The 27884-nt window shown below is 38.5% G+C and overlaps 1 protein-coding gene across 4 annotated transcripts in view; it reads right to left on the reverse strand.

Moving 5' to 3' along the window:
- Positions 1-27884, reverse strand: part of CELF2 (CUGBP Elav-like family member 2) — a 689087-nt gene that overhangs the window by 300543 nt on the left and 360660 nt on the right. Inside the window, exon 2 of one of the 4 annotated variants that reach the window (XM_077836729.1) lies at positions 26196-26293. The exons of the other annotated variants lie outside the window; for them this stretch is intronic. Within the exon in view, the coding sequence (XP_077692855.1) occupies positions 26196-26254 (59 nt within the window). The 5' untranslated portion in view covers positions 26255-26293. The remainder of the gene's footprint in view (positions 1-26195; positions 26294-27884) is intronic. 4 annotated transcript variants of the gene reach the window in all.

Raw genomic sequence — 27884 nt, forward strand, 5'->3', positions numbered from 1 at the left:
GCAAGTGCCCCCTTTGTCCCCAGTGACAGACATCTGAATGGTGGCTAGCAGTGCAGGAAGGGAACCAGGCTCGGCATAGTTTGGCAAGGCAGGAAAGGAAGGTTCCATTCCCCCTTTCAGCATTCCAGGCAACGTGGTGGTGCTGATGTGCTTATATATGGACCTGGCATATCTTACTCCCTCTCGTGAGTTGCAGGGGAAATGAGTTACAATCTCCTTCTCAAGCTGCAACAACGTGCTGTCCCTTACACCAGGCAGTGGCTCATTATGTCACGATGACTTGGTCCTCAATTAGGGGCCTGATGCAAAAGATTTGGAAGTCGATGGAAACATTTCTATCAACTTCCATGGAATTTTTAATCAGGCCCCAAGTCTCTCAACGCTAGTATGAGATAAGTATTATTATCCCCATTTTACAAATGAGGACACTAGGGCAAAGATAAGTTAATTAACCCTCTGGCACAGAAGGGAAGAGAACCAGGATATTTTGCCTTTCAGTCCTGTGGTTTGAAGGCAAGAGACCATCCTTGCTCCCTGTTAAATGTAAGCAATTGTTTGAATCCAAAGGAAAAATAAACCAATAAGCACTGTTGGTACAGTATGTAACTCCTTTGTGAATTGGCTCATCTAGGCATTCATTTAAATACAGTAATTAAGATTTAACACAAAACAGAAGCTGCTTTCAGATGTCATTTTTAAGGCCAGATATCTCTTCTTTATTAATGTTATAATTTTGACTATTGGCAGCTGATTTTCAAGAATCAAGCTGTGAGCAAGGAGAATACATCACTGAAGTGTGTCATATTTATGTAATATAGGCTCACAGATAAGGAGAAATTGATTACAAATCTGTAACTCACTGGATGGATAAAACTGCATGAGTAAATCTCAGGAAGATTTATCTGGACCATAAGAATGAATTTATAGTTTCAGAATAATTCAGCATCTGCCATTCTCCTTTTACATTTACCACCACACAGAAAAAACACAACACAGTTTAAAGCTTTCCAAAAACATTTCTGAAAACCTTTACAAAGAAAGCCAGCAGCTTACTGAAAATGAAAAATGAAATCCTGGAGGGAAACAAGTGGTTCCATCACTTCATATCTGAATACAGAAGCACAGGAATGTGGGTGAAGCAATTATACAATGATGATTCTAAAGGGGAATAATTATTTCACAATTACCTGAGAGCATCACATTTATTGCTCTAATTAGTTTTTATTTTCTAAATAGGCTTTCTAGTTCCTGCATTTTTCTTATATCTATCAAGGGATTTTTTTTCCAGTTTACCTCCCCCACACCCCACCACCCCCACAAGAAATAGCTTTGCCATATATCTATATATATCTATATATCACTGAAGCTTTCTATATTCTGTGACCTTCGTTTGTTGCCTAACCCCCACCATTACTATATTTAATCAAAGAAAATCCTGCCACAAGATATAACATACTTTGTGATTATACAAACTGAAAAATAATAATGCACTACAGGAAATGTGGGATTGCTGAAACAAAAAGACTAGTCCCTCCACATTGGACATAAAGAGTTTAGATGATATGCACGCACTGTAGCACATCAGTGACTTCTTTCATTCTCCAGAGGGTTATTTCTTGTTGAAATGCATTCCTTGCATTCCATGAATTTTTAAAAAGCTGAGATATTTTTGCATAATTTTCTCCCCTATCATTCGTGTGCAATATTTTTAAACAACATTTGGGATTAATTATGAAACTTTATCTCCTTAGCCAAGATGACTATAAAATATCAAACAATTAACTGAAATATTTAGAATTATGAAACTTTTTTAAAACAATCAGTAATTGGTGTTTAATTTGGATATCAAGAAGTAGAAATAAAAAACCTATGTGATTATTAATATGTTGTGAGGGACCTTACTGGAAAAATATATTTTAATAAGACTTATCAGATACTGAACATTGCTAGTACAGGAAGCCTGCTACAAAAATTGTAGGAGAAAAAATGTTAAGTGACCAAATAAAATCTTAATTATTGGGTTTTTATCTGAAGATCCTTTTTCCTTTCTGAAGCTTTTTATCTGCTCTTTCAAGGATATTTTTTCCCTTTTCTTTGCTTTCCATCAATGGACACCAACGTAACCTCAGCTGAGCAAACTACAATTAAGTAGCAAGTCATAAGAATTAAAATAATACCGCTAACCAAATCAAAGAAGGGACTGTTTTCCAAGATACCAACACAGGGTAAGGTTACGGTCTGAGAGAATAACTGATACCAACATACACATTTTCAGCTGGCAATTCATGTTTTGATGTCTGACCATAAAATGAGCTAGCAAACAGATTCCTAATGGGGTATCATTTTATTAAACTCACTTTAGTATGGCATGCTACAGAATGGAGTTCTCACTGAATGTTATTTGTAATGTGTTTTGTGTGGGGTGTGTCCACGCGCACGTGTCTTGTGTGTGCGTGCACACGCACACACATGCAAATATTCCACATAAATAATGAAATCTCTTACTCACGAAATTCTGTCTAGCTAATCCCTTGTAAGGCAAAAATATAGTCTATGGAAAAATATATCCTCACTGCTCGCTTAATTAGCGTATTGTACGTACATATATATTTGACTCATCCTTGAGATGAGAGAGTCTCAAATTCAAAGACTGGTTTTTATGGATAATGTATGGCAATTTGCTACGGAACCCAATCAGTTGCATGTGGCCTTATTCTAGACCCCTCCGACGACATCAGTATCATGTACTTTAATGATTTTATTCACAGCCATCAAAAGTGAAAGTGAACCCAAGTTTGTCCCTCTAGTCAGTAATAATAAATAATACTAATGTTAAGCTATCCCATTTAATCCAAATTTCTCAATAGAAGTAAAAATCTTTGGTGGTGGTGTAGTAGACAACGGAGCCTGATCTCTCTAAGAAATTCTCAGTAATCTGATCTTCACAGCATGTCATTTTAGAATCCCAAATTGCATACGGAGGTATCTTTTCGAAGGCATTCACTAAGCAAGTTCAGTTAACTTATTTACTAGATTATGGTTCATTAACAAATTTGTTTTTTAAAATATTCATGTATATTTAGGCCTTCTCTTTGAAGACCAAAAGTTGCCCATTACATATAAATAAGCAATGCATGTGGACCATTAATAGGTTGTCATATAAGAGATCAGAAGCTGTTTGGCTGTTGTGAGGTAGATCAATAAGTAGTTAAAGTTCTTTCTTCAATCTTTTCATGATAGAAGTAGTGTCCAGCTTCCCATACATTGCCCAAAACCAAGATATTTTTGAATTTGAAATATCATTAATCATGTCTTTAAAACCCATTTTTTCCCCATAAGGAATCTGAAAATCTCGCACAACAAAATTAATTCATATTTAACTTACTTTGCAGGTTGTTTTGATTCTCTTAGTTAATTATTTAAAATACATGAAAGCAAGTAGGACCTTTTAGTTTACAGGTGAGCTCAGATACCAAATGTCATATTTTCCTTAAATCTCCCAAGTCAGGAAAAAAATAGTAAAGTACTAAGAAAAAAGGCGGTATTTAAAAGTGGTAAGTTTTCTTACCTTGTTGGTTATTAAATACAGTAAATAACCTATAATTATCAAGTAGGTCAGCTAACTTTCAAATAAGCTACTAAAATGCATTGACAAGTATTAAAATAATGTGGTTCTCTCTGTTACTTGTTGAACTGAAGGATGAGATTGAGCAGTAGAGGAAAGAAATAATTTCTTTTATAGATACTTCTTAAATACATAGATGTTCTGGAAATGTAGTTGGTACTGTACTGTACCGGTTTACTTAAAAAAACAAAACCCCAAAAAACAAAAGTTATGAATTTTTCAATTCTTTAGAAGGGGTCAAGTGAATAAAAATGCCAATTTTTAGCTGCTCGTTGGTAGCTACTATTCTTTAAAATAGGGCATTCCTTCTTGCTAAGACTGAATTAAGATATGTTCTACAGAAAGATCATCTGGCAAGGTTAAAAGTTTTGTTTAAGATGATAACTTTGTGTATGCTCTCCAATACATTGTGCCAAAAGTTGAAACTGTTTTATACTCTGATGGTGTCACTCTGGATGTCTGGAACAGGCCATTTTAAGGGTAATATGCTTACATGACAAATGGCCCATCATGTGCAATCAATCTCTAAAACTATGCGTAGCAAAGCCTCCACATTTCATTTACTTTAAAATTCTTTTAGGAATTTTTCTCCCTTAGCAGATACCAACTTAGTCTGAATATTAACTTATATGCGTGGCAAATGATCCCTGAAAATCATAACACTTCACAGCTATTAGATCAGCAGAAAGCAAAGGTTTCTTATTATGATGGAGCAACAGTTCGAGAATTTGTCATAATTTGGTCAATAAAATCTAGTAAATAAGCAAGTTCTCCTCTCTCAGGCAATATACAATACTTACTTATACTTTCTCAGGCAATATACAATTCTCCTCTCTCAGGCAATATACAATACTTGCAGCTTAGAGGACTAAAGTTTCCAAATAAAAGAACAGATTAAATAGCATAAAAAATGCCAAAAATTCTCCATCATTAAGACATGAGTTTTTGGAGATATACTTAGAAGAGGCTGAAGTATGTCTAAAATAAGTTGTATTGTTTTGGACAAGCAATAGGACCTGCGTCTGCAGAATGATTATTCTGTTCAGGATATTCTAGAATACAGGATAGGAGTTTCCTAGAGAAATGTATAAAGGCAGCTGCAGAAGGAACAATTTCACATGGTACTCACCCGGCAAGGGGCAAGAAAAAGATAGATTTACATAAGCCTAAGTGACAACTGGGGCATTATCAAATTCAGTTAACAGACCCATGGAGTTCAAAGATGTCTATTAGCAATATCTTTTCTGACTGACTGGAAGGAGAGCAGGTAGGAATATGATCAAGCTGAGATGATGAAAACAAGGTAATTCTTGGCTTTGACAGGTCATCTCGAAAGACTGTTAGAGAAGCTATCTGAATGTTTAGGCTGTAACTTTGCACATTAACGTATGCTTACAAGGTAATTTATGTAAAAGGAGAGAAATATAGATCCTTTCAAATTAAGCAGTAATGGAATGGTGTTAATAAACACAAGCAAGAAATTCATTATTTTAATTTAAGATTACCTGAATTGAGACACTGGACTTGGTCATTTATGCAAACACTTAGCCATTCTTCACAGTAAATGAAATGACTGGAATGGTATCGGTCATCCACATGAATTATGTTTCCTCCCTTCCCTTTTTATTAAATCTCAGAGGCTTGAACAACTGGCTACCATTGAATACTTCTACTCAAAAAGCTTCTTACACTAGGAAAAGAACATAACACCTTACAATAAAGTTTGTTGCCAGCAAAGTAAGTAATAAAACTTAGAATGGTCTTACAACAGGGTGCAATATACAAGATGATTTGGGAAAAACAAGTTCTAGATGGCAGTCATTATTTCACATACATAGCTTTATTTACACTTTAAACTTAAGCACTACTTCCATCGGAACAGATATGGTATATAGCCAATGGCAAAGCCTCTTACCTGATTCTAAAAGAACTCAACACTTTTATCATTCTGACTACAAGCATCAAAATAAAAGGCATTTTAGGAATGTTTAATACAATAACATGGTATTCAGTTTTCATACATTTCCGCAATTGGTTACTTCTTTCATTCTCTTTTTATTTTACATGCCCGGAGTACATGAAAATACTCACCACTTGACAATGCCTAACCGGATGATAATAGAAACTTTTAGATCAAGATTAATAGGACAGACATAAATTGGAGGGATACTTTTCTCCCTGAAATTCCAGCACTGGACATGTTCCAATAAACCTTATCAGTGGTTCCACTACATATGAAACAACCATCCTCACATTAATTAACACTATATTTACCATAAAACCATTGGGACTAAGTCAAAACTGCCTCTAATTTCTGCACTATGCTACACCTAGCTATTTTTACACTTGATTATTAGTATTTCATGTGAATCAGAAAGGGAATTGCCATTGCAAATCCGAGGCTGGACTAGTGCTTAATTTTTATAAGTGAATCTTTATTTATACTACTGAAGGAAATAAGCAACTTGGAATACCAACACCAAATTTAAATGATATATGCAGAAGACAAATATCTGTATTGGAATTCTCACTGGGCAGAAGAGTGCATTTATTTATGCGAGGTTTGTGTGCATTTTTCCATATTGCATCAGCAGAATATAAAAATCATACTTATCTTTCTCTTCCTCCTCCCTGAGCCATCGTTGTCAATCTGCCTCCTCAGAATACTAAATATAAGACATGCATCTGCTGCCTTTTTGGGGGGCCAGCAAACTACGTATCACAAAGCAATTTTAAGTTACCGGGGGGAAAAATCCTTACTCTCCCTTAAACACTCCTCACAGAGACTCCCAGCAGCAAGTCAGAGGCAAAGCCAGTGCTTTGTTTATATGCCCAACCCTCTAAGAAATATGAATGTTAAAAAGCTCCCTTACTAGAGGCAGAGGAGCTCAATTTTATATCTGTACACTGTCAGGCATCTGAATCTCTACTTACAGTCTGTCAGAAACTAGCAAACGGCTATCAACCATCATCTCCGGAAGAAAATCCAGCTTGAATGAAGAAGTCATGTTCTTTTCTGTGCACACCGTTCTGGTCTGGCAAATAAGAATGTTTCTATGCTTGTCTGATTCAACAACTGTGCTGGCCAAGAGACAGGCAGGGACAGGTGCGAGAGGCCTCCCCAAGGCAGCAGCCAGAGTCAGCAGTTGTCACATTCTCTCCCCCTCTTGTTTTCCTCCAATCCCCTCTGAAATCTACTGCTGAGGCAACTGTCTATAGAACACCAGGTGCTGAAATGGGAGGCGGAGCCTCTTTCCCACTGCAGCTAGAGTTTAACCCATGCACCTCCGTAGGTGTTCACAATGGGTTGGAAAATGCACATGAAGAATGTAGGCAAGATAAAACCTTGTAAAACGACTGGAAACTGAGAAAATCTGTGTGTAGATTAATTGCATTACTTCCTTTAACCTTTTACATTTTCCAGCAGTAAGAGCAATTATGACCTAAAATATAGTTCAGGAAGTCGACTTCTTGTTGTTAAATGGAAGTGGACCTGAGACTTTAACAGCATATAGTCTCATCTAACTAAACTTTAAAAAGTAAAATGCATTAACTCCGTAAAAGCCATTAAAATATTCAAACCAATACTCATTACACTGGCAAATAAATTAACTATTAGCAATCCTATACAATTGAATGTTTTGGACACACACACACACACACATATTACATCGGGATAATGCATGTTCCCATGTAAATACAAATCTCAGTATTGTTAATGAGCCTCTTGTTAAAAATAATTCCACTTCTGAAATTTATAAAACATGCTAGTTAAAACACAAGCAGCTCTCACAGTAAGAATATTAAATTGCCATTTAGTGGTGGAAAGACAATTACTATATAACCTGAAAACATTAGAAGCATTGAAACAATACAAAGACAATTAGTTCCTCAGTAATGGCTTTATATATTCAACATTCCCACATCCAAGGCTTGGCTTCCATTAAGCTTAAACAACCATTTCAGGTTTATGGTAGCAGCCCATTGGAATATGAAGGGTGAAAATATCTTCTCCGCTAACCATGATAAAAAGTAGTCATTCTAATAACAATGGCAATCATTTTATATATAAATCTGCCAAAATCCTTGCCCCCCACTGACATACTTGGGAGTTCAGCATAGCTGATATAGAAAACAAATAATCAAGACACACACAGAAATTTATACACACTCACCCAATTACTAAAACCAAAGTGAAAAGCTGTGTACATTTTCCTTTATGTTCTTATACTTGTTTGCTCCAATGCAATGCAGCTCTTGGCAAAATAATTGATGTTTACAAAGATTACAGGGTGATCTGAGGACTCTAGCTAGACAATTTGTTATTGCTACTGTATTTTCTTCTCCTTCTGAGTCTCTTTTTTACATTTTGTAATTTTGGATATAACCAATGAAAAAAATCAAACAAAATGAAGAAACAAAAGATGACTACATTGGGCACATTTCATCTTTAGCATTTCAAATTTTACACCGAAATGTACTCCTACCGATCAATACTATAATTCGGGCCAACTGTCATTTACCATTAATATCCAACAACGTGGACTAATTGTAAAAAGTTTATTTCACTGCTTAAGACATTTTATCATTCCCAAGTAGAAGAAAGAAAGAAAAACCCTCGGACTGCTAGACGTTTTGCCTATTTTAGAAGTTTAAAGAAAAGGGCTCAATTAAAACTGTTGCTCTGACCAGCCTAGGAGAGCCGGAAACCTGAAGAAATAACTTCACAGTATTATTAAGCAGTTCTATACAGGTCCTTTTATGCCACCCTCATCAGCATCCTATCTGCAAGCAAACCCATAGAGTGGCAGAAGAATCAGTGTGAAACAGAAATGAAGGAAAGTCAGTACAACTTTCTCCGGCTGGCTGCAGCCCCCTGCCTTTTGATCTGAGGCCTTCCTGGTGGTTAATCCAGCCTAGACTAGAGCTGGATTAACTTTCAATTTCAAAATCTTGCAACTGGAGAAGGGGCAGGTTTTAGCCCTGACGAAGCAGGCAGAGAGCTCAATAAGGATGAAGATATTATTTAAAATAAGAAGTCTCCATCACCATTTGACCCTTTGGGGCCTCACCCATGTGCTTCCCGTCACACAAAGTTTTGTGATGCCTTCTAATTTCAGACAAATACAGAGATTCCTGGCCCTCAAGTTTTACATGGGTCATTTAGGAAGAAGACGGTCTTAATGAATAAAAAATTTCACCTTAAGTAAATCAGTTCTTTGCATCAAAAGGAGGGAAAATCACAAAGAATTGTGCTCAAAATCTGCGTATGAAATAAGGAGATCTGTATATATTTGTCCCTTTCTTAAGGTATGAATGCTTAAAAATACTTCATTAAAACATATGTTCTTTTGAAATATTTATTTTCCTTTTAATTACATGTGAATTAGCTGGAAGACGCTGTAGGGAAGCCCTCTTACTGACTTAAGCCTTCTCAGCAGTTTGTTAAATTCTAGCCTCAAATCCCTTGAGGGAATAGTGGATTCAAAGCAGCTTTTAATCATACTATAAGGAGGGTGAAGTAGTATGTAAGTAGGTCATAGCAAAAGCATTACAAGTGCATAGGTTATTGCTTTATTTAACAACTACAGTGTAACACACTTTTCAAAGCACATTTGCTTTTGCTATTTAAAAGTTAGAGGCAGGACCAGGGTCAAATACAAAAGGAAACCCACTCTGTAAAAGGATACGGAGATTTTAATCAAGAAAAGCTTATTGGGGAAGGGAAAGAGAGAGCTGTATTTGAAGAGTTTAATTTCCAAATATAAATAATGTAGTGGCTGCATATTCACTTAGTATAGTATCCAGAGGGTAAGTGAAAAAAAAAATCCTAGTGTTTCACACAGCAATATTACAACCATGGTTCTCTGTTACTTTTAATACTGACTCCATTTCTGTGATCAAAGCACATGCTCTCACAATACTGACTTTAAAAAAATGTTAAGAAATAGTGTTGAGTTAAAGAAATACTGAAAAATATTGAAAAAAAATGGAATGGTCCCTTTAATTTTCACAGCATAAACCAAACAGATATAACATGGTCTTTTGGAGCATCAGTTATTGGCCGATTTAGTCACTGTTGTTTTCAGTTGGTATAGTTTATGTTAGTCTAGAGGAAGGCACCCAGGATCGGAAGTCAGAAACTCTTGGGTTCTAATCCCATCTATGCCACTGTGGTAGGCCCCCATTCAATGCCCACTGAGTTCAGAGGAACAGGATCTGGCCCTGGCTGCCTTAGTAAACTCATTTAATCTTTCTGCCTCTGTTTCTCCATCTGTAAAATGGGGACGATAATACTAATTTACCTAACAATGTTGTGGATTAGTCACTGTTTGTACAGTTCTTTGAACTATGTACTATGTCCATGCCAAGTATTCTAGAGCAGCTCAGCATTATAAAAATCTGTCTTTATAGGAAAGGCCCACACAAGAGAGTGAATTGGAAGAAAGATGATAGCTAAGAGTTGCATCACTTTCAAGAGTATGAGCTTGTTCTGATATCATTGCCTTTTATTCTAATTCAGTCTGTGAGAAATCAAGCAGAGCCCCTTTGTAAGCCCTTCAGTCCAGTCTGGCATTGTGCTCATGATCTCCCCCCTCCCCCTCCGTCCCGCCCCCAGCGCAAGTTTAACTGTCATTCTTTTAGTCAACTTCCCATCCATTTTTGAACATAGGAAATGCTACTATTGGAAGCACTTCAAGGGAAAGTTTCTGAATGACATCATTACATAATGAGCTTGCAAGGCAGTCTAGAGAGTTCAAATATTCTACTTTATTCCCCCTCTAGGCCAACGAGCACTGCTGTAGCTTCAGCTGATCTTGGGCATCAGAGCAAGCTTCTATCAGAAATCTAATCTCCCTTACAGTAGTGTAAATCTGGAGCAAACCCCCTTGACTTTAGTGGAGTGATTCCAGATTTACACCCATGTACGTGAGATAATAATCTGCCCAAGCAGCTCTATAGTATGCACATAAAATGTTCACTGTCTTTTCCCAAAGAAACACCTGTGCCACACAGACTACAGGCTAGAAAGTAGTAGTGTACACACTAGCAGGTAATGAATTCTTTCATTTCATGGTTCCCAGTGAGTAAGGGCTTAATTTTGTAGCAGATCTCTGGAGGGGCAGGAAGGAAGGGAAACAAGCATTAAGATAAGTGATCTTTTTCTTTCTGTAAAATTAGTATACCTTCTACTCTATTTTCCCTAAATGTTACTGAGACTCAACAAAACTATTATAAATGCAGCTTCACAAAAGCGACAAACATATTTCTCTGTATGGCATAATCAAAGGGACTGCAAACCGTTACTCCTGAGAGTAATTCATTAATTTTAAGCCGATTCCTGAAGAGAGATTCAGGACTACTCTTGGGAGTGAGATTGTACAACACCAGGCCCTAAACTTCATTTATGGTTTTTTTACTATGCCTCCAAGGCTGGCTCTTTATTTTAAACCAGCATCAAACATGTCTTTATCGCATCACATTCTTAAATTAAAATTGTATAAATGTTTCTTGTTTTGTTTTTTAAAAAGTGCTTAGGGACAATTTGATTTAAAAAAAATATCAATTTTTGGTTAGGTCTAGTCAATGCAATTTAAGTACCAATAAACATTAGGTACTTAGAGATTTTGTCTGATTCTATGGTCTGTTCCCCCGTAATTAGTTATTCGCAGAAATGAATGTAATTTAAAATTAGTACAGCACCTTGAATTAAGCATTTCCAGAGCCTTCGCTTGAAAAACAATGATATTATGTAAACTTGGTTGCTATAGTAAAACTTCCCACTCTCTCTTGTTTTCCTGTTTTATACTGATACAAAGATGATTTCATCAGACTGTGGGTATAAGGCCTTTGTTCTATTTGTTGAGTAATAATAACTTTATCTTTTCTAAAGCAATTAGGCAAGATTTTATGACAAAAGGTGAACATTATTAACAGCGTATTTTACATTTTAAGGAGGGGTTTTTAAAGGTATTTGGCTCTAAAATGGTTCCTACTCAGCCTTATGTTCTGCAAATACTGTCAACAGTCATCTGTAAGAAGTACAGTCACAATCCTGCAAACATTTACAACTGAATGTAGAGCTCAGTACCACGACTACAGTAGTTTTAGTGGCTTCACTGGGACCATGGCATGTAGGATGGGGCTCTAAAATCCCATTGTTAATTTATAGTTCTAATGAAAAGCATTACTGCTGAAGTGAAGGTCGTACTTGTGTGTACTGCTGCATACGTCCGTATGTATACACGTATGTGCGTGTGTGTGTGTGCACGTGTGTGTACACGTGTGTGAGAGAGAGAGAATTTTTAAGAGCTCATTCTCTTTCACCCCTAGTCCTCCCGTAACCCAGTTATTCATTAAGTCCTTTTATAACTGGCATATTCCCCACAGCACAAGTAGCACGGAATGATCCTAGCAACAGAGTGAATGGAACAGCCGTTGCTTATCCGGGAGAGAAATCTAGGATTCTGCTTGCACTGGGCAGTTCCGATTTCCTACTAAGTAACAGCTGCTCTATTCACTGAGCAAAAAAAAAAGCCTCTTTTCCAGACAGTGATGGAGAAGAAACATAGGATGGGACTTCATTATTGCTGGATTTGGGTATTAGTCCATTCCCAAGTGCAATGGAATAATATTATGGTGGCTGAGGTGGGAGGCAGTGCTTAATTTGTGCCAGGGTTTGCCATGGCTGAACCCCGGGATCTCTAGACTTGGCAGTTCATAGCCCCAGCACCTCTGGGCTTGCTGCATCAATCAGAATGTAAAAAAAAAAAAAAAAGAAAACCTGCTTGAACCCAGCACCTAATTGCTTGAACCCTGGCACCTCTTTCAATACAAATTAAGCACTGATAGGAAGAGTTATATATCTGGCTTTGTAAACTGGGCCATCCCTTCTCAACACGTGCAGAAGTCCCTGCCTCCCTTCAGAGGAGAGAAGCGGAGCTCCAGGATCACCTAGGATATGTTGTCTGCTTGGGATTCTGTGGGCTGTTTTGTGCAGTTGGGAGATTGACTGTTTGGGGGTGGATGTGGGGGAGGCGAGAGTGAGTGAGTAGCTAGTGAGCAGGGACTGAATTAAACCAGTAGGTGTGTAGGGTGAGGGGTTGAACTCATCAATGAAAGAACAGGCAAAGGTAGGAGGGAAAATATGGGATGGAATCAAAAGGGGAAGATGGCGGGGGGCGGGGGAGAGAAACATTAGAAAAGAACATGGACCCAACCAGACTTTTTTTTTGGGGGGGGGGGTACAAGATGCAAATAGGATCAGGGATTTTAGTTCAAGTGTTTACCTTTACTGTTAAACTACCAAGATGTCTGTGTAGCCCACCTGATTGGCTAGACAGACATGACTAATGTAACTTCCACCCTCCCTTCACCTCATTCTGTTTTCATCATTTGTTGCTGTTATTGGCTGTATCTTACCTTATTCTTAAATTGTGCGCTCTTTTGGACAGGGCATTTCATGGGTGTTTTTGGTTTGTGAAATATGTTTTACGCACCTGGGTGCTCAGAAATAAGTTATACTACTATGGCTATACATAAAAATCTATCTTTACGTAAGACTGCTATTTCCAACAGACAAAGTCCACTATAACAAGGCAACTGCAGCGAAAAGTGCAAAAACTGCAAGACATTCTAAGCGAAAGCTACACCCTTTTCCCTTGGTTAGTTTTCTAAGAGAGGATCTCACTTTAATTTTTCCTGAACTCCCGTTTCCAAATTAAAACCTGTTGGTGCTGAGACTCCTGGTACTGGAGATGGTCAACATTTGGGATTCCCATCTCATGGCAAATTTTGAGATTTTAAAATTTTGTTTCATCCCTGATCAGGGGAAAAAAAAGTCAAAACACTGGAGTTTTTCATGGATATTTCATTTCAACTTTTTAAAAATGGTTTAGTTTTACTGGCCGTCAAAAGCTTTATCATTGATGAGGGCGAAACATTTTGTTTTAATTTATCATTATGTCATTTATATTATAATTCGTAACATAAAATTGGAAACAACAGAGTGGAACTGAGATAGAAATGAAATATTTTGATAATTTCCCATTAAACATTTTGACAAAATCCCACAAAAGTTTCAGTTTCAACAAATCAGCATTTTCCATCAAGAAATTTTCGGCCAGCTCTGATGGGCACATTTTGGGGTCTCACTAAATAATAAAATGTGCATGTATCAACTTTGCACAGAAAAGTCTCTCTGCATGATTCACTTGAACAGCACTGCAGGGGAAAACCAGACATTGCTGCTGCAGTTCAGGGACAGCTCGTATCTGTGATTTTTAAGGGAGTTATATAACTCTCCCATTAAAATTAAATGTGGGCTGAAATGCTGCAGACAAGTTCCCAAGCTCTAGAGTGAGCTTTTCCTCACATTTTGGTTGAAAATACATCAGTCATGTTTAGTTAGGAAAAGGCTAAAATAAAACCAAAGGTCTTTTATAGATGAAACGAGGTCGGTAAGAATGAATATATAAAATCTTAGATTTTCTGATCACTCGCAGAATTAGATGGGCTATTAGATGGGGTGGGATCTGAGTTACCCAGGAAAGAATTTTCTGTAGTATCTGGCTGATGAATCTTCCCCATATGCTCAGGGTTTAGCTGATCGCCATATTTGGGGTCGGGAAGGAATTTTCCTCCAGAGCAGATTGGAAGAGGCCGTGGAGGTTTTCGCCTTCCTCTGTAGCATGGGGCACAGGTCACTTGCTGGAGGATTCTCTGCTCCTTGAAGTCTTTAAACTACGATTTGAGGACTTCAATAGCACAGATATAGGTGTGAGGTTTTTTGTAGGAGTGGTGGGTGAAATTCTGTGGCCTGCGTTGTGCAGGAGGTCAGACTAGATGATCATAATGGTCCCTTCTGACCTAAATATCTATGAATCTATGCATTTCCTTTCTACAGGGGCCTGATACTGCATATGCAGACTGAGCGTGGCTGCTGGATCAGGCCTTAAATTCAGTAACATAACATCCACATCTCTTTATAATGTGTGCAGCTATTCACCTTGCAAGTGGCATCGTTGTCTTAATGGTCTCTGTCAGTTTGCTGCAGCTTTATCCTCTCTTCTCAATTAGTTAGGTGGGATAAGAAGTTTCCACACCCTTTATTTCTTCCTCCAGTTATCCCCATTTCTATTCAGCAGTGGCAGGCTATTGTCTAGCATTATGCTGAAAGACTTTTCTTGAAGATGACCTGCTGATTTGCTATCATGGGAATGTTCCAGAATGTGCAGTATTTACTCCTCACCCACCTCAAGGTGGCAAGACAAGACAGCTCAGGGGTGCAACCACCAACTAGTGGCTGAATGGGAGAAGCTGTCCCTAGAATGCTTCTGAAATTTTGGAGGGCAGCCAGGGGGCTAGGGCTGAAATAATAAGAGTTATGCATGCACTCAAGTATTCTCTCTCTAAGAGAGGCAATTGCTGAATGACTCAGAAGATGATAGGGTTACCATATTTGAACATTAAAAAAAAAAGAGGATACTCCATGGCGGGGAGGGGGGGTATTTGCTTACGCCCCCCCTCTCCTGGCCCAGCCCCCACTCCAGCCCTTCCCCAAAGTCCCTGCCCCTCCCTGCCCCATTGGACCCCTTCCCCAAATCCCACCCAGGCCCCGCCTCTTCCCCTGAGTGTGCCGCATTTACCCCTCCTCCCCCCCCCCCCCCGCAAGCGCTGGGAGCTCCATCCTCAGTGTTTAGCGGTCCCACTTCTTTCTTTGTTTTCTTCTTATTTATATGGCTACAGAATCTTTTACTATTGGTTTTAATTCCCTTTGCAAGGTCCAACTCTACTTGACTTTTAGCCTTTCTCACTTTATCCCTATATGTTCTGACCTCAATAAGGTAGCTTTCCTTGCTGATCCCTCCCATTTTCCACTCCCTATATGCTTTCTTCTTTTTCTTAATCACCCCTCTGAGATGCTTGCTCATCCAGCTTGGTCTACAACTCCTGCCTATGAATTTTCCCCCCTTTCTTGGGATGCAGGCTTCCGATAGCTTCTGCAGCTTTGACTTGAACATTCACTCTCTTCCTTGAATGATCAACTCTTCTTTGGGGAAAAATAATAATGGCAAAATCCGGATGTTTTTAGATATTTAAAAAGTCCTCCCGGATGGCAATTTAAGAACCAAAACGCTGGACATGTCCAGGAAAATACAGACATATGGTAACCCTAGAAGATTAAAAAGTATGATAGCGACTACAGGCATATATATTTAAATAGAAAAGGTGCCCATGCCCTTGGATCACAAAGTCGAATGGGGACTAAAACTGAAAGTTATTGCCAGGGCTAGATAGTGATGTGTTTAGCGGACATCCCAGGTATTTTGCATGTAGAAATAAACAAAACTTGAACTTGGTTACACTGAAATGCAAGCAGCAAGTCAAATGGCTACGTCCTTGCAAAGCAGCTAGTGACCCACTCAAGAGTCTCTCAATCTCTTCAGCACACTGGAAGGTTCACAGACCAAGATGCTCTTCCACAAGCACAAGACTCAGAGAACAAACCGTGTAATCCAAACAATGTGGTTTTTAGGTTTCCTATTTTATGAATGAGGTGGAAATTGTATACATAATGGGCAAGCAAAAAACCTGTGAGCCCCGGCTTTTCCAAAGTGTGTACCATAAGTTCACAGAACTAGTGGAACGTCAAATATCAGACCTTTAAATGGTCACCTGACTCTTACACCAGACAAACAAAGCCATTTACTATATGTTATTCATATACTGAGCCAGTTCCTGGATAGTCATTCTCAGTAAACACCAATTAAAAAAAATAAGATGTGGCTGATCCTCCCAAATTCAGATCCAGATCCCAGCTTTTCCAACACTTGGGAGTGCTCAGATATGGGGTTTCAATCATTCCTACTCTATCTAATAGAGATAGGTAACCTTGGCACAATGTTTAGCTTGCCAAGGACAGCATTAAAATGAGCTTAACTGAGACTTTTGTTTTAGCTGCAGGATAAAATAAGCAAAAGCAAAACAAAAAGCCGGGGTTTATTTTGCCACGCCAATAGTGTTAGAGGAAAATTCCAGTTTTGATTTCCTCTGTGGGAATGCCAGCAGTCCTGTTGCATAAACTCTAGTGATTCATCACTATCCCAGGCAGCCAATCATTCGACAGGTCAAGTAGAAATGGTCTGTAGTGCCAGCAGCTCATGCTGCCCTGATAATGCATGTCATTCCAGGCATGGCGACATGCTTCCTCAACAGCTGCCATTTTCAGTTACCTTTTATATGGCTGACATACAAGTAAATGTGTTGGAAGCAGTAAAACAATCATAGGGAAGCAAAGATAAATAGCACCTGTACTAGACAATCTCTAATGACATTAGAGAGAGGAGAATGATATATTTTGAGAAAGAATTTCTGCCTTTCAAAACAACACTTTACTAGTGGGTTGTTTTTTTTTTGACAGTGTGTTCAAACAAACCCAGGGATTCATTTGGACTGTAATCGTAACATATATGACCGTGGGGGGGGGGGGGGAACAAACTTCTCACCATCCACTTATGAGAAAAGCTTTTATATATCTAAGTTCTTCTCGAATTCAGTGATGTTCACTTTAAGAAACACAATTGTTATGTGAAGTGTAGGAACCCAAAACACTCATGAACAACATTTTCTTTTTCCCTTTCAGCCTTTATTCCATATCACGTAACTTAAATTCACAAATTGGTAATTTAATAACTGTCCTTTTAATTAAGAGAAGCTGAATACCTTTCTACAGAACAAATGTGACTGGTATCTTAGAGGGCAGAGCAGTCAAAAAGCAATGATTTTTTAAAGTTGCTTCACCACGCAGTAAAAAGACACAAATAATAAACTGGTAAAGGGATACCCAATAAAGTTGCTGAAACAAGATTTCAGACATATGGTGTTATCTATATTAATGTATAGGTAATCTACAAATGAATGTTACACTGAGACTTTCTGGTTACTCAAAAGGCGTTCAATTAGAAACTATTACAGAAAGCTCTTCAAGAGAGATTCAGTTGCCTCTTCTCATTTCCTCTATAGACATAAAAATGCAAAACATCTATGTTTTCTTATTTGAAAGAACCGGCCCCTCAAATGCCAAATGAAAGCCACTCTGCTCTCGATATAAAGTCCTCTTAGGCATCTTGCTTTCAGATTTCATCAACTTAGGAGTTTTCAGGGCTGTAAGCAATGAACTTTCCATCAGCAGCATCTTCAGCTAATTAACCCTCCTGATTACAATAATTAGTATTGATTCACTCCTGAATGACTTCTTAAGTATCCAAGCACGATCTACACTTGCCGTAAAAGTTCTAGATATGAATATTAACTGAATGTTGTCCTTTGTTTTTCAGCCACAAAGGTATAGTTTGCAATGTTACATACTTAAATTTGATAACAGAAACACTTCAGTTTTATTTTAATTTAACAAAGAGAATATTAGCACATTGATGTTAGAGATAGTAATTCATGAATCTGAAGAAAATATAGACAAAGACTACAAACTAATAAGTAAATACATTACAGCTACCGTCTTCTTACAGCACTCTGATAAGGCATTTCCCAGGTTCACACACAAGCTCGTCTTGCTCTGCTATGTTGGTCTAAGAACTGTAATTCCTTCTAGCATTACACTTGGTCATTGCAGGAACAAACAACTACTTACTGCAGTGTGTGAATTAGCTATCTTGTCACTGTTCCGGGAAGACATGTTGACAAGTTTACCAATTTCTGGGTGCCACATTGCTCTTTGAATCTCACCCATTCACAACCGGTTAAAGGTAAAGACACCTGAAGTATTATTGCCAGAGACCTCCAACCTGCAAATTCTTCTGAAACAAGAACCTGTTTCACAATCTTAACTGTTAAAATAATTAAATAAAAGACTGAAAGAGCAATGATCCAGTAAATATCCACAGAAGAATAAGGATAATATTTTAGGAGTTTTGTTTGTATTGTAAGTTTCAATTTTAATGTGAATAAAGTGTTATATGATACCATTGGAGTATACTGGACAAGATGAACACTGATTGTATAGAATATTTTCCTCTGCGTTTTATCAGTTAGCCTAATCTCAAAATATGCAAAGCAACATACTAGTGGCAGTATGGTATGAACTCATTGTGAGGTCTGGGTTTAGAAACAGGTTTGGTAATCGAGATTCCTCAACAAAGGAAGCTGGGTATGTTGTACAGGTGACATGTTAGTGACTGATAAAGTTGAAGAATTGCCATTCTGTCATTAGCACCCAGCTTTGGTGATTATTAAAGGGGTATTTACATTAAATCTGGAGCAAGCTACCACATACTTTCTTGCCTGATAATCACAAGGGACCATGATAAGAGCAGCTTCTAGAATGCATTGCATAAGGGAGGGTAACTCGACAAAAGATACCTCACCCCAGCTGCACGGTCCTGGGCAGAAAAGAACTGGCCATGTAGGGACTAGTTAACACTTCTCTGGAAGGAAAAAGTTCTTCTAAGGTACAGAAAAAAAAAGAGTGACTATAGCAGGCTTTGAGCATGATCTCATTATGTTAAACACCATGCTTAACTTTTATGGTGGTTGATTGCAAAATATGTCCTGCAAGCAAAAGTTTTCAATGTTATAACCTCTATTTAAGTTAAACACATGCACTTTTTATGACTTGTCATTTTATCTTTTTATTTACCAAAAGAGTTATAAGTTCACCTTGTTTTATCTCTAAATGGTGGTGGGGGGGACACAAAAACAACCCACCATAAGCACAAGGCACTCTGAATGGCTCCAGTAAAACAATTTTATTTAAATGTATGCTGCTAAGAGCTCTCTCTCAGCAATATATCCTTATTTGTTAAGAAATCACTTACTCTCCTCTAAACATCGGTATGATTTCATAAAACTAACACAAGGGAATGCAGTAAACAAAAACAAGCCCTGTAAAGAAACTGTTCTCAACAAAAGCCAAACAACACAGCTACGTATCAATCGTTTCTATTATTAAGTCCACATTTTTATTATATTAACAAGGCCAGTGATCTAGTTAATTAAGCTGTAAACTATTTAAAGACTTCAAGAGTTGTGGAAACTCCAGGCTTTTGACAACACAATATCCCATTTAAGGTATGTGCAGTTGTCCTGATAAATGATTTAAAGATTTTGGAAAGCTTGATAAATGAGTTTCTTTTCATAACACTGTATTTTACGAGACTATAAGAGTACGTCCAATCCATAAACAAAAATTTCTTCAACACTCTAATCATAAACAAGGTCTTTCTAAATAGATGGATAATTCAAGAAATGTCATATGTATTAATTTGTTAGATTTTAGGACAGGAACCATCCATGTAAATTATTCTGCTTGACCTTAAAAATCCTAATGTAATAGGAGCAGTTGGATTACAAAAATGGAAAATGGTATGTATCTCTGTCTGCTTTGTAGCTAGTTTTCATTGCCAAAACAAATTTTAAAACAGTGGGCATCAACGTAACAGTCAAAGTTAAAATGATCAGACATAAAATATTGTAAACACATGTCCAGTAACCTTGTATTTGCCAGATGGACATCAGTTTTGTAAGCATTCAGAATCAGTAAGTTTTCTCTCTACAGTTAAAGGAGAAGATAGCAATAAATCTTCAACTTAATGCAACAGACATAATTACACGATGCAAACCCCCCACTATTAACAGTGGATATCAAATTTTAAAAACCCATAAACAAGTAATACTACAACATTTCTTACTATACGGTCTATACAAATAAAAAAATAAAAAATATGGGCTAAGAAAAAAAAAAAAGCCCCAGACGTGCATTAAGCTAGTTTGACAGCTCCATTGTTCAGCTGTCCCATTGTCAGACCAAAAGATGCATTCAATGCTACAATGTCTGCTAGCAAACAAACAAAAGACTACATTTTTCAAAGCAGGGTGCCAATTCTAGCATAATTCTGTCTCTCTCCCTCTGAGATAGGTAGCCGCCTCTTGCTCTCCACTACACTATGGTACGTTAAGAATACACACGCATATGTACATGTTTTCACACACATTTTTTGAACAGCTTCAAGTGATCGGGACGAGGTAGAGCGTTAATGGCTATTTATGGAGACTACGTGAAAATTAAAAGTGGTATTTAGGGCACTAGCTCTAATATGGAGTCTCTTTCCATGTTTATTCCATACCCAATGCAGAATAATGAATCAGGCAAAAATATTGCAAAGGAGATGATAAAAGAAGAACCAGCTTTCAGATGTTTTTATATTTGTTGCCTGCTTTTCTTAATACATCGGTCATCAGACACGTTAAATCCAATTGTAACTCGTGGAAATGCTGCTTGCACACAGCAATGCCTCTCTGTCTTTTTTTTTTGAAATTTTTAAATAGGGAAACTACTTAATACAGAGCATGATTATAGTCGCAGCGGGCCCAGGCAACTAGAAAGCACACATTAAACAAAGGAGACAACATACCTTAAAAGCAGCTCCTCATTTCTCATAGTAACAGCGGATTTGGGACAGCGCATGCTTTCTGCACCGATATTCTCAACAAAAGCCAGTTCAGAAGTGCGCTCAAACATCAATGCCACAGTTGCTACTCACTAATGGCTACTCTTTCTCTCTCTAGTCAGACGCTGAGTGGTGGAGCAAAGGGGCCCCTGCAGATTCACTAAGCAGAAATAATCCTCTCTGACAAGTTATGTTGTCTGGGCATATTTTACATTAATGCACTCTGCTGCCTATAGGGGTCTTGTTTGCGTTCACTACTGCCTGGCTGGTGTTAGCTCTCCTGATTACCATCAACAAAATTAGTAACCTCCCCCCCCTTCAAAAAAATTAATTAATGAGTTTCCTATTCTGTTTGGTGAAATGAAAATATGAAATGCATCTTTTGTTTGCCTGTGAATTATCAATACAGCAGCACATGGAGGCTGTGGCTGGATAGGCTTGTGTGCTTTAAGGGATTTTGCTTAGGATCTCGTTCTGGGGCTTTGGATTCACAGCAGGATTTCTCTCTCTCCCTCTTACCCCCCGCCCTGTTTGAGTCTGAGTGGCTTTACAGCACCCACTAGCCCTGATCAGAGAAACGGAGGATTGTTGATTTGAGAGTTTAGGGACCTTTTGAGAGTTTTCAGTTTGCCTTTACCATTTGCCTTAGCAAATGACCTAGTTTAGCCTCACCGGTGGCTATGCGGATGTGCGGCTTTTACAGACATCTCTGCACAGCCATTAGGGGTTGCATTACTATTTATTCACTTTCAATCTGTGAAAGAGACCACAGAGTCACATCTGTAAAGCAATTTGGGCCAAAAGCTATTCCCATTGAAGCCAATGGGACCCTCGCCATTGAGTTCAATAGAAACAGTGGCCCTTAATCACAAGTTTCCAATGGGGTCAAAATGAAGTGTACTTTCACATCTGGACTCATTCATGCCATTCAAACCTCTATACCTCATCTCTATCTCGTGTATTTAAGGTCTAAACCAGATATGTAGATACATGGGCTCCCCCCTGCTAAAACACCAAGAGACTGATGCTCATTCACTCTGTGGCCTCTTTACACCACTCTAACAGTGTAAATAGATCTCAAAGTGGGCACCAATTCCATGAGGTCCCCTTTATGCTACCAGAGTGGTGCAAAGAGCAAGCGGGGTAAATGAGAATCAGGCCTCAAATGCAGAATTATTTGAAGGGCTGGAGTGTATGCCTTGCACACTAAGCTACAGACAGATTGAATCTCAAACTTTCCCAAAATTCAGGTGTGTCTTGATTTAGGATTTTTCCTGGGAGTCCCCCTTTTTATACCACACATCGGTATCTTATATGGACTACTCACTAGTGTATCCCTGTTTGCAGCTGAACATAATTTCACAGCTGGAGGATTCCCTTACTGAATGTTGGTGTTACTGGTTGGGTTTGGTCTCATTGGTGGGTGGGAGAGGGGTTGGGGGGCTCTGGGGAAGCAGTCACCAACCCAGCAAATATGGTGGTGGGTTCTCACCTTCAATGAAAGGAAAACATGATATTATGGCGGGCAAAGGTTTGTCCTTAGATTTGTACATAGGGCTAGTCTACAGGGGAAGTTACTGCACAGCAAGCTGGGGTGCTGTAGATTCATCCCTGGCTTGTCAGGCAGTAACTTGCTGTGAAGAAAAGCCCTTACACATTGTAAACTCGTTGTGGCAGCGACCGTCTTTTTTGTTCTGTGTTTGCACAAAGGGATCCTGTCTATGACTGAGGCTTGTAGGTACTACTGCAAAACAAATAGTGCATTTTCATTGTTAAAAGTACATACTCCAAAGTGCACTCGAAGGCATTGCATTTAGCTTTCACTGCAAATCAATGCAGCAGTCATGAGAATTGGCTGGGACAAAGCTGTGCTACCATGACAAGTCCTGCAACTCAAACCCCAAATACTAAATCCTAAAACCCTAGCTCCAGTACTGCCATTTCAGGTTTTGGTGACTGGTGCTTTAGATTCACTGGCACCCTAGATTCTCTCTCTCCCTCCCTGGACATGAAGTTCTGAGTTCTGTACTGGTGCACGAATGCTTTCCATCTCCAAATCACTTTTGCCTGCTGTAACCTGCCATGGCAATTGGGTTGGTCCAGACCAGTTTCAGATTCATAAGATTGATGTTTGGAGGACTACAAGCTCCAGGGTATGTGAGAGAATGCACAGCTGAATGCGGAGTGTCAGGATAAACTGCTACAACTGTCCAAAAACATGGGAGGAATCACCATCTTAAGAAAGTACAATGGTTTCTTTTCAGGACAGATTAAAATGGCTTCTGTAGAGTCCTTTGGGCCTAGTTATGGAATCAACGCAGCTTGCGTTGGGTAGCTGACTGAACCTGGTGTTGGGAAATCCTTGATCAGTTCTGCTCCTACATGGAAGGAAAAGTAGCAGTTATGGGAAATGAAGTCTAAGGATTTTGAACTCATCCACAGTGTAAAGAAAGCAAAGCAAAAACCACTAAGTGGTAAAACTAAAAGACAAAAACAACCCATTTTTCTATCATACAAAATGAAATGACTGACTTAGCGACATCTGCAGTGAGATCACAGCTGCTGAGGGTAAGTGGGAATGTGTGATGCCTATTACCATTCCACTGCAGGACGTACTAAACAGGAGTGCCTTTAAAATAATATAGCATTAAGGGAAGATTAAACCACATGCACTGGGCTATCTGATTTCTGTCAGGATGAAATCCCAGGTATAGAATTTAAGGTAAATACAGCACTTAGCATCAGATCACAAATATGTAACTTCTACATATATACTGTAGATTCTCGTACACACTGTAGATTCTTATATACAAACATATGCAGTGGTAGCCATTAAAAGCTTTAAAATTCCTTTAGCTAGTATTTAATGCAACTACAGGACTCCTAGAAATTATGTAAGCATTTCCCATACTAATTATACTGTCCTGCATAAACTGAATGTTGTGGCAATGTTAATTACTTGCAAAGGCTTCATGGCGACCAGCATAAAGTCAGTGGAGCAAGAATGATTTATACCAGCTGAGGGACTGGCCTATATTCTGTAACTTCCCCTTGGATTACTTTTAATCATTCAGATTGCTCAAGAAAACAACAGAATTATCATATATCCAAAACAAACTGTGCTACTGCCCTATAAAGGGGCAATAGCATGTGATGGGCACCAGTATACATCTGATCACATACAGAGGAAAGATGGTCCAGTGGTTAGAACATCAGCCTAGGATTTAGGACATCAGGATTCAAGTCCCAGTTCCACCACAAATTGCCCTTGTGATCTTGAGCAAGTCACTTAGCTTCTCTGTGCCTCAGTTTCCCACACGTAACATGAGGAAAAAAGCAGCACTGCCCTATCTCAACAGGGTGTATTAAGGTAGGGCATTAAACATTGTGAAGTCCTCAGCGACTACAACAATGGACTAATCCGTATCAGTGCCTAAGATAGACAGAACATTATCTAACACCTTCCCACAAGAGGAACCTACAACTTCAACCAAGGCCAGATTGTGCACTGTCATTTACTCCTGTGCAAAATGAACGCAATGATACTGTAAAAAGCTACAGTTCTGATGCGATAACATTTTACACCCACTTTGCACTAGTTGAAGTGATTATGCAAGGTTTCTGGCAGCAGATAATCAACATCCCACTCAAAAGAGTAACATGGCTGTCCTTTCTGGCATCTCTCTTGGGAGAGGAGCTGGGTGGTTCACCCGGGTTCTATTACCATCAAGAGCAGCCAGCTGCTTCCTCCGAAGTCTCCCACTAACGAGAGACACTCCGACGGCCTGAAGTCAATACGAATTTCAGAGTAGAGCTGGCTGAACATTTTTGGTATAAAAAAAATAAAGATTTGGGATGACTAAAACATTTCAGAAATTTTGCCAAATTGTTTTGGTTGTAAAAAAGCATTTCAGTTGGGGGTGAGGGTGTTGTTATTTTTTCAATTCAAAATCTAAATGAAATGTTTCATTTGACGCAAAAACAACAAAACAAAACGTTCTCTCTCCAGCATTTTGGTTTGCCAAAATCTCTTCGGAAAATTTTGTGTTTTGAATTCACCTGAAGCTATTTTTCCCCCTAATTTTTTGGGACTGCCATAAAACTGAAAAACCTGCTATTTGCACCACTGTACTTCAGAGCAGAGGGACTGATTCTGCTAGCACTGAACTCAGTGGGATTTTTTGGTACGTTCTCACTGGGAGAGGAACCACAATGTTTTCTTTATGTGCCATTATTTAAAAAAAAATCCAAATCATAAACAATGGGAGGCAACATGGCCCAGTAGATAGGACAATGAGCTGGAAGTCATGAGACCTGCACTCTTTTCCTGGCTCTGCAACTGACCTGTGTGTGACCTTGGGCAAATCAAGTTGCCTCTCAATGCCTCAGTTTCCCCCCCATATTTTGTTTATACAGTTCATTTCGGTTGTAAGCTCCATGGTACATGGACTGTCTCTTCCTGTATGTTTCTACAGAACCCAGCAGAATGGGGCCTGATCTCAGAAGTGGGTATTCACCCACAAAAGCTTATGCTCCAATACGTCTGTTAGTCTATAAGGTGCCATAGGACTCTGACGCTTTTACAGACGCAGACTAACACGGCTACCCCTCTGATACTTGAGAAAAATGTACTGGTGCATTGTGCAAACTATACATGCCTGCAGTTGCTAGGGTTGCCATCTTTGTGCTAAGATGAAACACCCCAGCTGAAGAAGGCATATTTTCAAACTCCTGTGGTAAAAATGAAGCAAAGGGAGAGAGGACCACGGTCCTCTAGTGTAAAAACACAGGATAGAGGAATGGAATTTCCCAGTGTCAGATTTGGCATTAACTTTTCAGGGCCTTGGGCAAGAGTTTTAGCTTCTCTGTCTACTTTTCCGATCTAAAAAATGGAAGTGACAATATTTAATGAGCTGCAAAATGCAGGTCAGACTGAGTGATGAAGAGATTTTTGCTAGCATTACTGTATGTGTATGAGCTTCACATGGGGTGTGGTGAAGATTAAATAATGTACGAAAAGCACTTGGGAGATGTAAAGTGCTGTGTAAATGATAAGAATAATTATTAAGGCAGTAAGAGAAGATGATTTGTTTTAAGTTTCCTACCACAGCTGGTGCCAATGGTCCTGCTGCAGCTCTTCCTCTCTGTTTGTGAGAAGAAGCATTCTCCCATTCGACAGAGCTGACGCAGTGCATCTCAGCAGCTGGAGGACAGAGGATCCAGAAGGAACTAAAAAAAGGTTTCTTAAATCATGTGCTTCAGTACTCCTTTTGCACCAGTTTAAAAAAATAAGGTGAAGTCATGGCAAATCACCATTTTGAACATGATAAATCAGCACATTTTAAAGAAAATTCTTGACTTGAAACAGATAACTGGCTATGTTGTGATTTCAGACATGCCCCCCTCTGCAAAGAAACAATTTATTTGGAAGGGTCTACATATCATAATAGCATCCAACCAGCAGCTAAAAAAAATGTAGAAGAAAGCAGATCAAAGGCACAGAGAGAAATAGCTAGGACAAACAGAGATACATCTGAGAGATGACAACTTCCAGTTACAGCCTGTGACTTAAAATAGAAAATAAACTAAACTGTCTTTGATATAAATAGAACACTGCACATCCTAAAGTAGGGTATCTTTATTTTTAACTGGTTGCAGCTCCTATGTCGCCACCTCTGGCTCTGCCATGTATGATATCGTAAACCATATGACATCACGTGATCAGTGAACTTACATATGTATTTATTTACATTCAGGTAAATACTGTATACTTGCTGGAATGGATGGCACACATGCGGGCAATAACATGTATGAGAGTTTTATGATTTCTCATCAGTTTAGATTAAAATTAGAAATAAAACAATAATACAGTTTACTCTTCTATTGTTCCTGTAATCCAGAATGATCATTCTCTCTCTCTTACTATGCTAGTGCCTAAGGACCAACTAAGAATGAAGCCCCACTGCACTAGGTGCTGTGCAAACTAGTAGACAGTCCCTGCCCTGAAGAGCTTACAGTACGAATAGGCAAGGGTGAGGGAATGGATATAATGCACAAGCAGAGTGAACAATGTGATGGAAGCAAATGATATGTTAGCTCCAGAAATCTACATACAAATGAAAAAGACTGAAGGCAAACTCCTACTGACTGGGGGAAGCTGATGGCTAGCTGAGGACACTTGAATAAATGACTGCTAGAATTCTAGGATATAAGACTTTGAAGGAGGAAGATGAAAATTTTCAGACATATATTACATACTATACATGCACTAAAAGACTAAAAGAAAAGGAAAATGATCTATTTCTATACACAGTTACCATAAAACAAAACTGATTAAGAACTACAAGAAAAACTGTAAAAATTTCATAATCAAGCAACTATAAACCCTTGTTTCAGTAGCTTTCATCTTTGACTAATTAATTGCACTACATGCTATAAAATAATCATCACTCACTTTTGCAATTCTTTAAATACTGTACATTTTTTTTAAAGCATTAGGATTGATTAAATAAAAAATTGCCTGTTATATAAATCTTCAGTTTGATTTCAAGTGCCTCTCTCATGCTATCATATAGTTAATATTTTTGCCCAAACCTAAATTTGGCTAGCATTTTCAAAAGTGGCTAATGATTTTGAACGCCTCTATATTTTTTGGTGCCCAACTTGAGTCATATTAAAGGGACTGGATTTTCAGCTATTAGATGCTCAGCATGTTTTGAAAATATCATGCCCCTTTGAAGGCGTCTAAAGTTGGGCACCCAAAAAATGGAGACATTTGAAATCACTAATCACTG

The sequence above is a fragment of the Eretmochelys imbricata genome, chromosome 1 (assembly GCF_965152235.1).
Source record: "Eretmochelys imbricata isolate rEreImb1 chromosome 1, rEreImb1.hap1, whole genome shotgun sequence".
NCBI lineage: Eukaryota > Metazoa > Chordata > Testudines > Cheloniidae > Eretmochelys > Eretmochelys imbricata.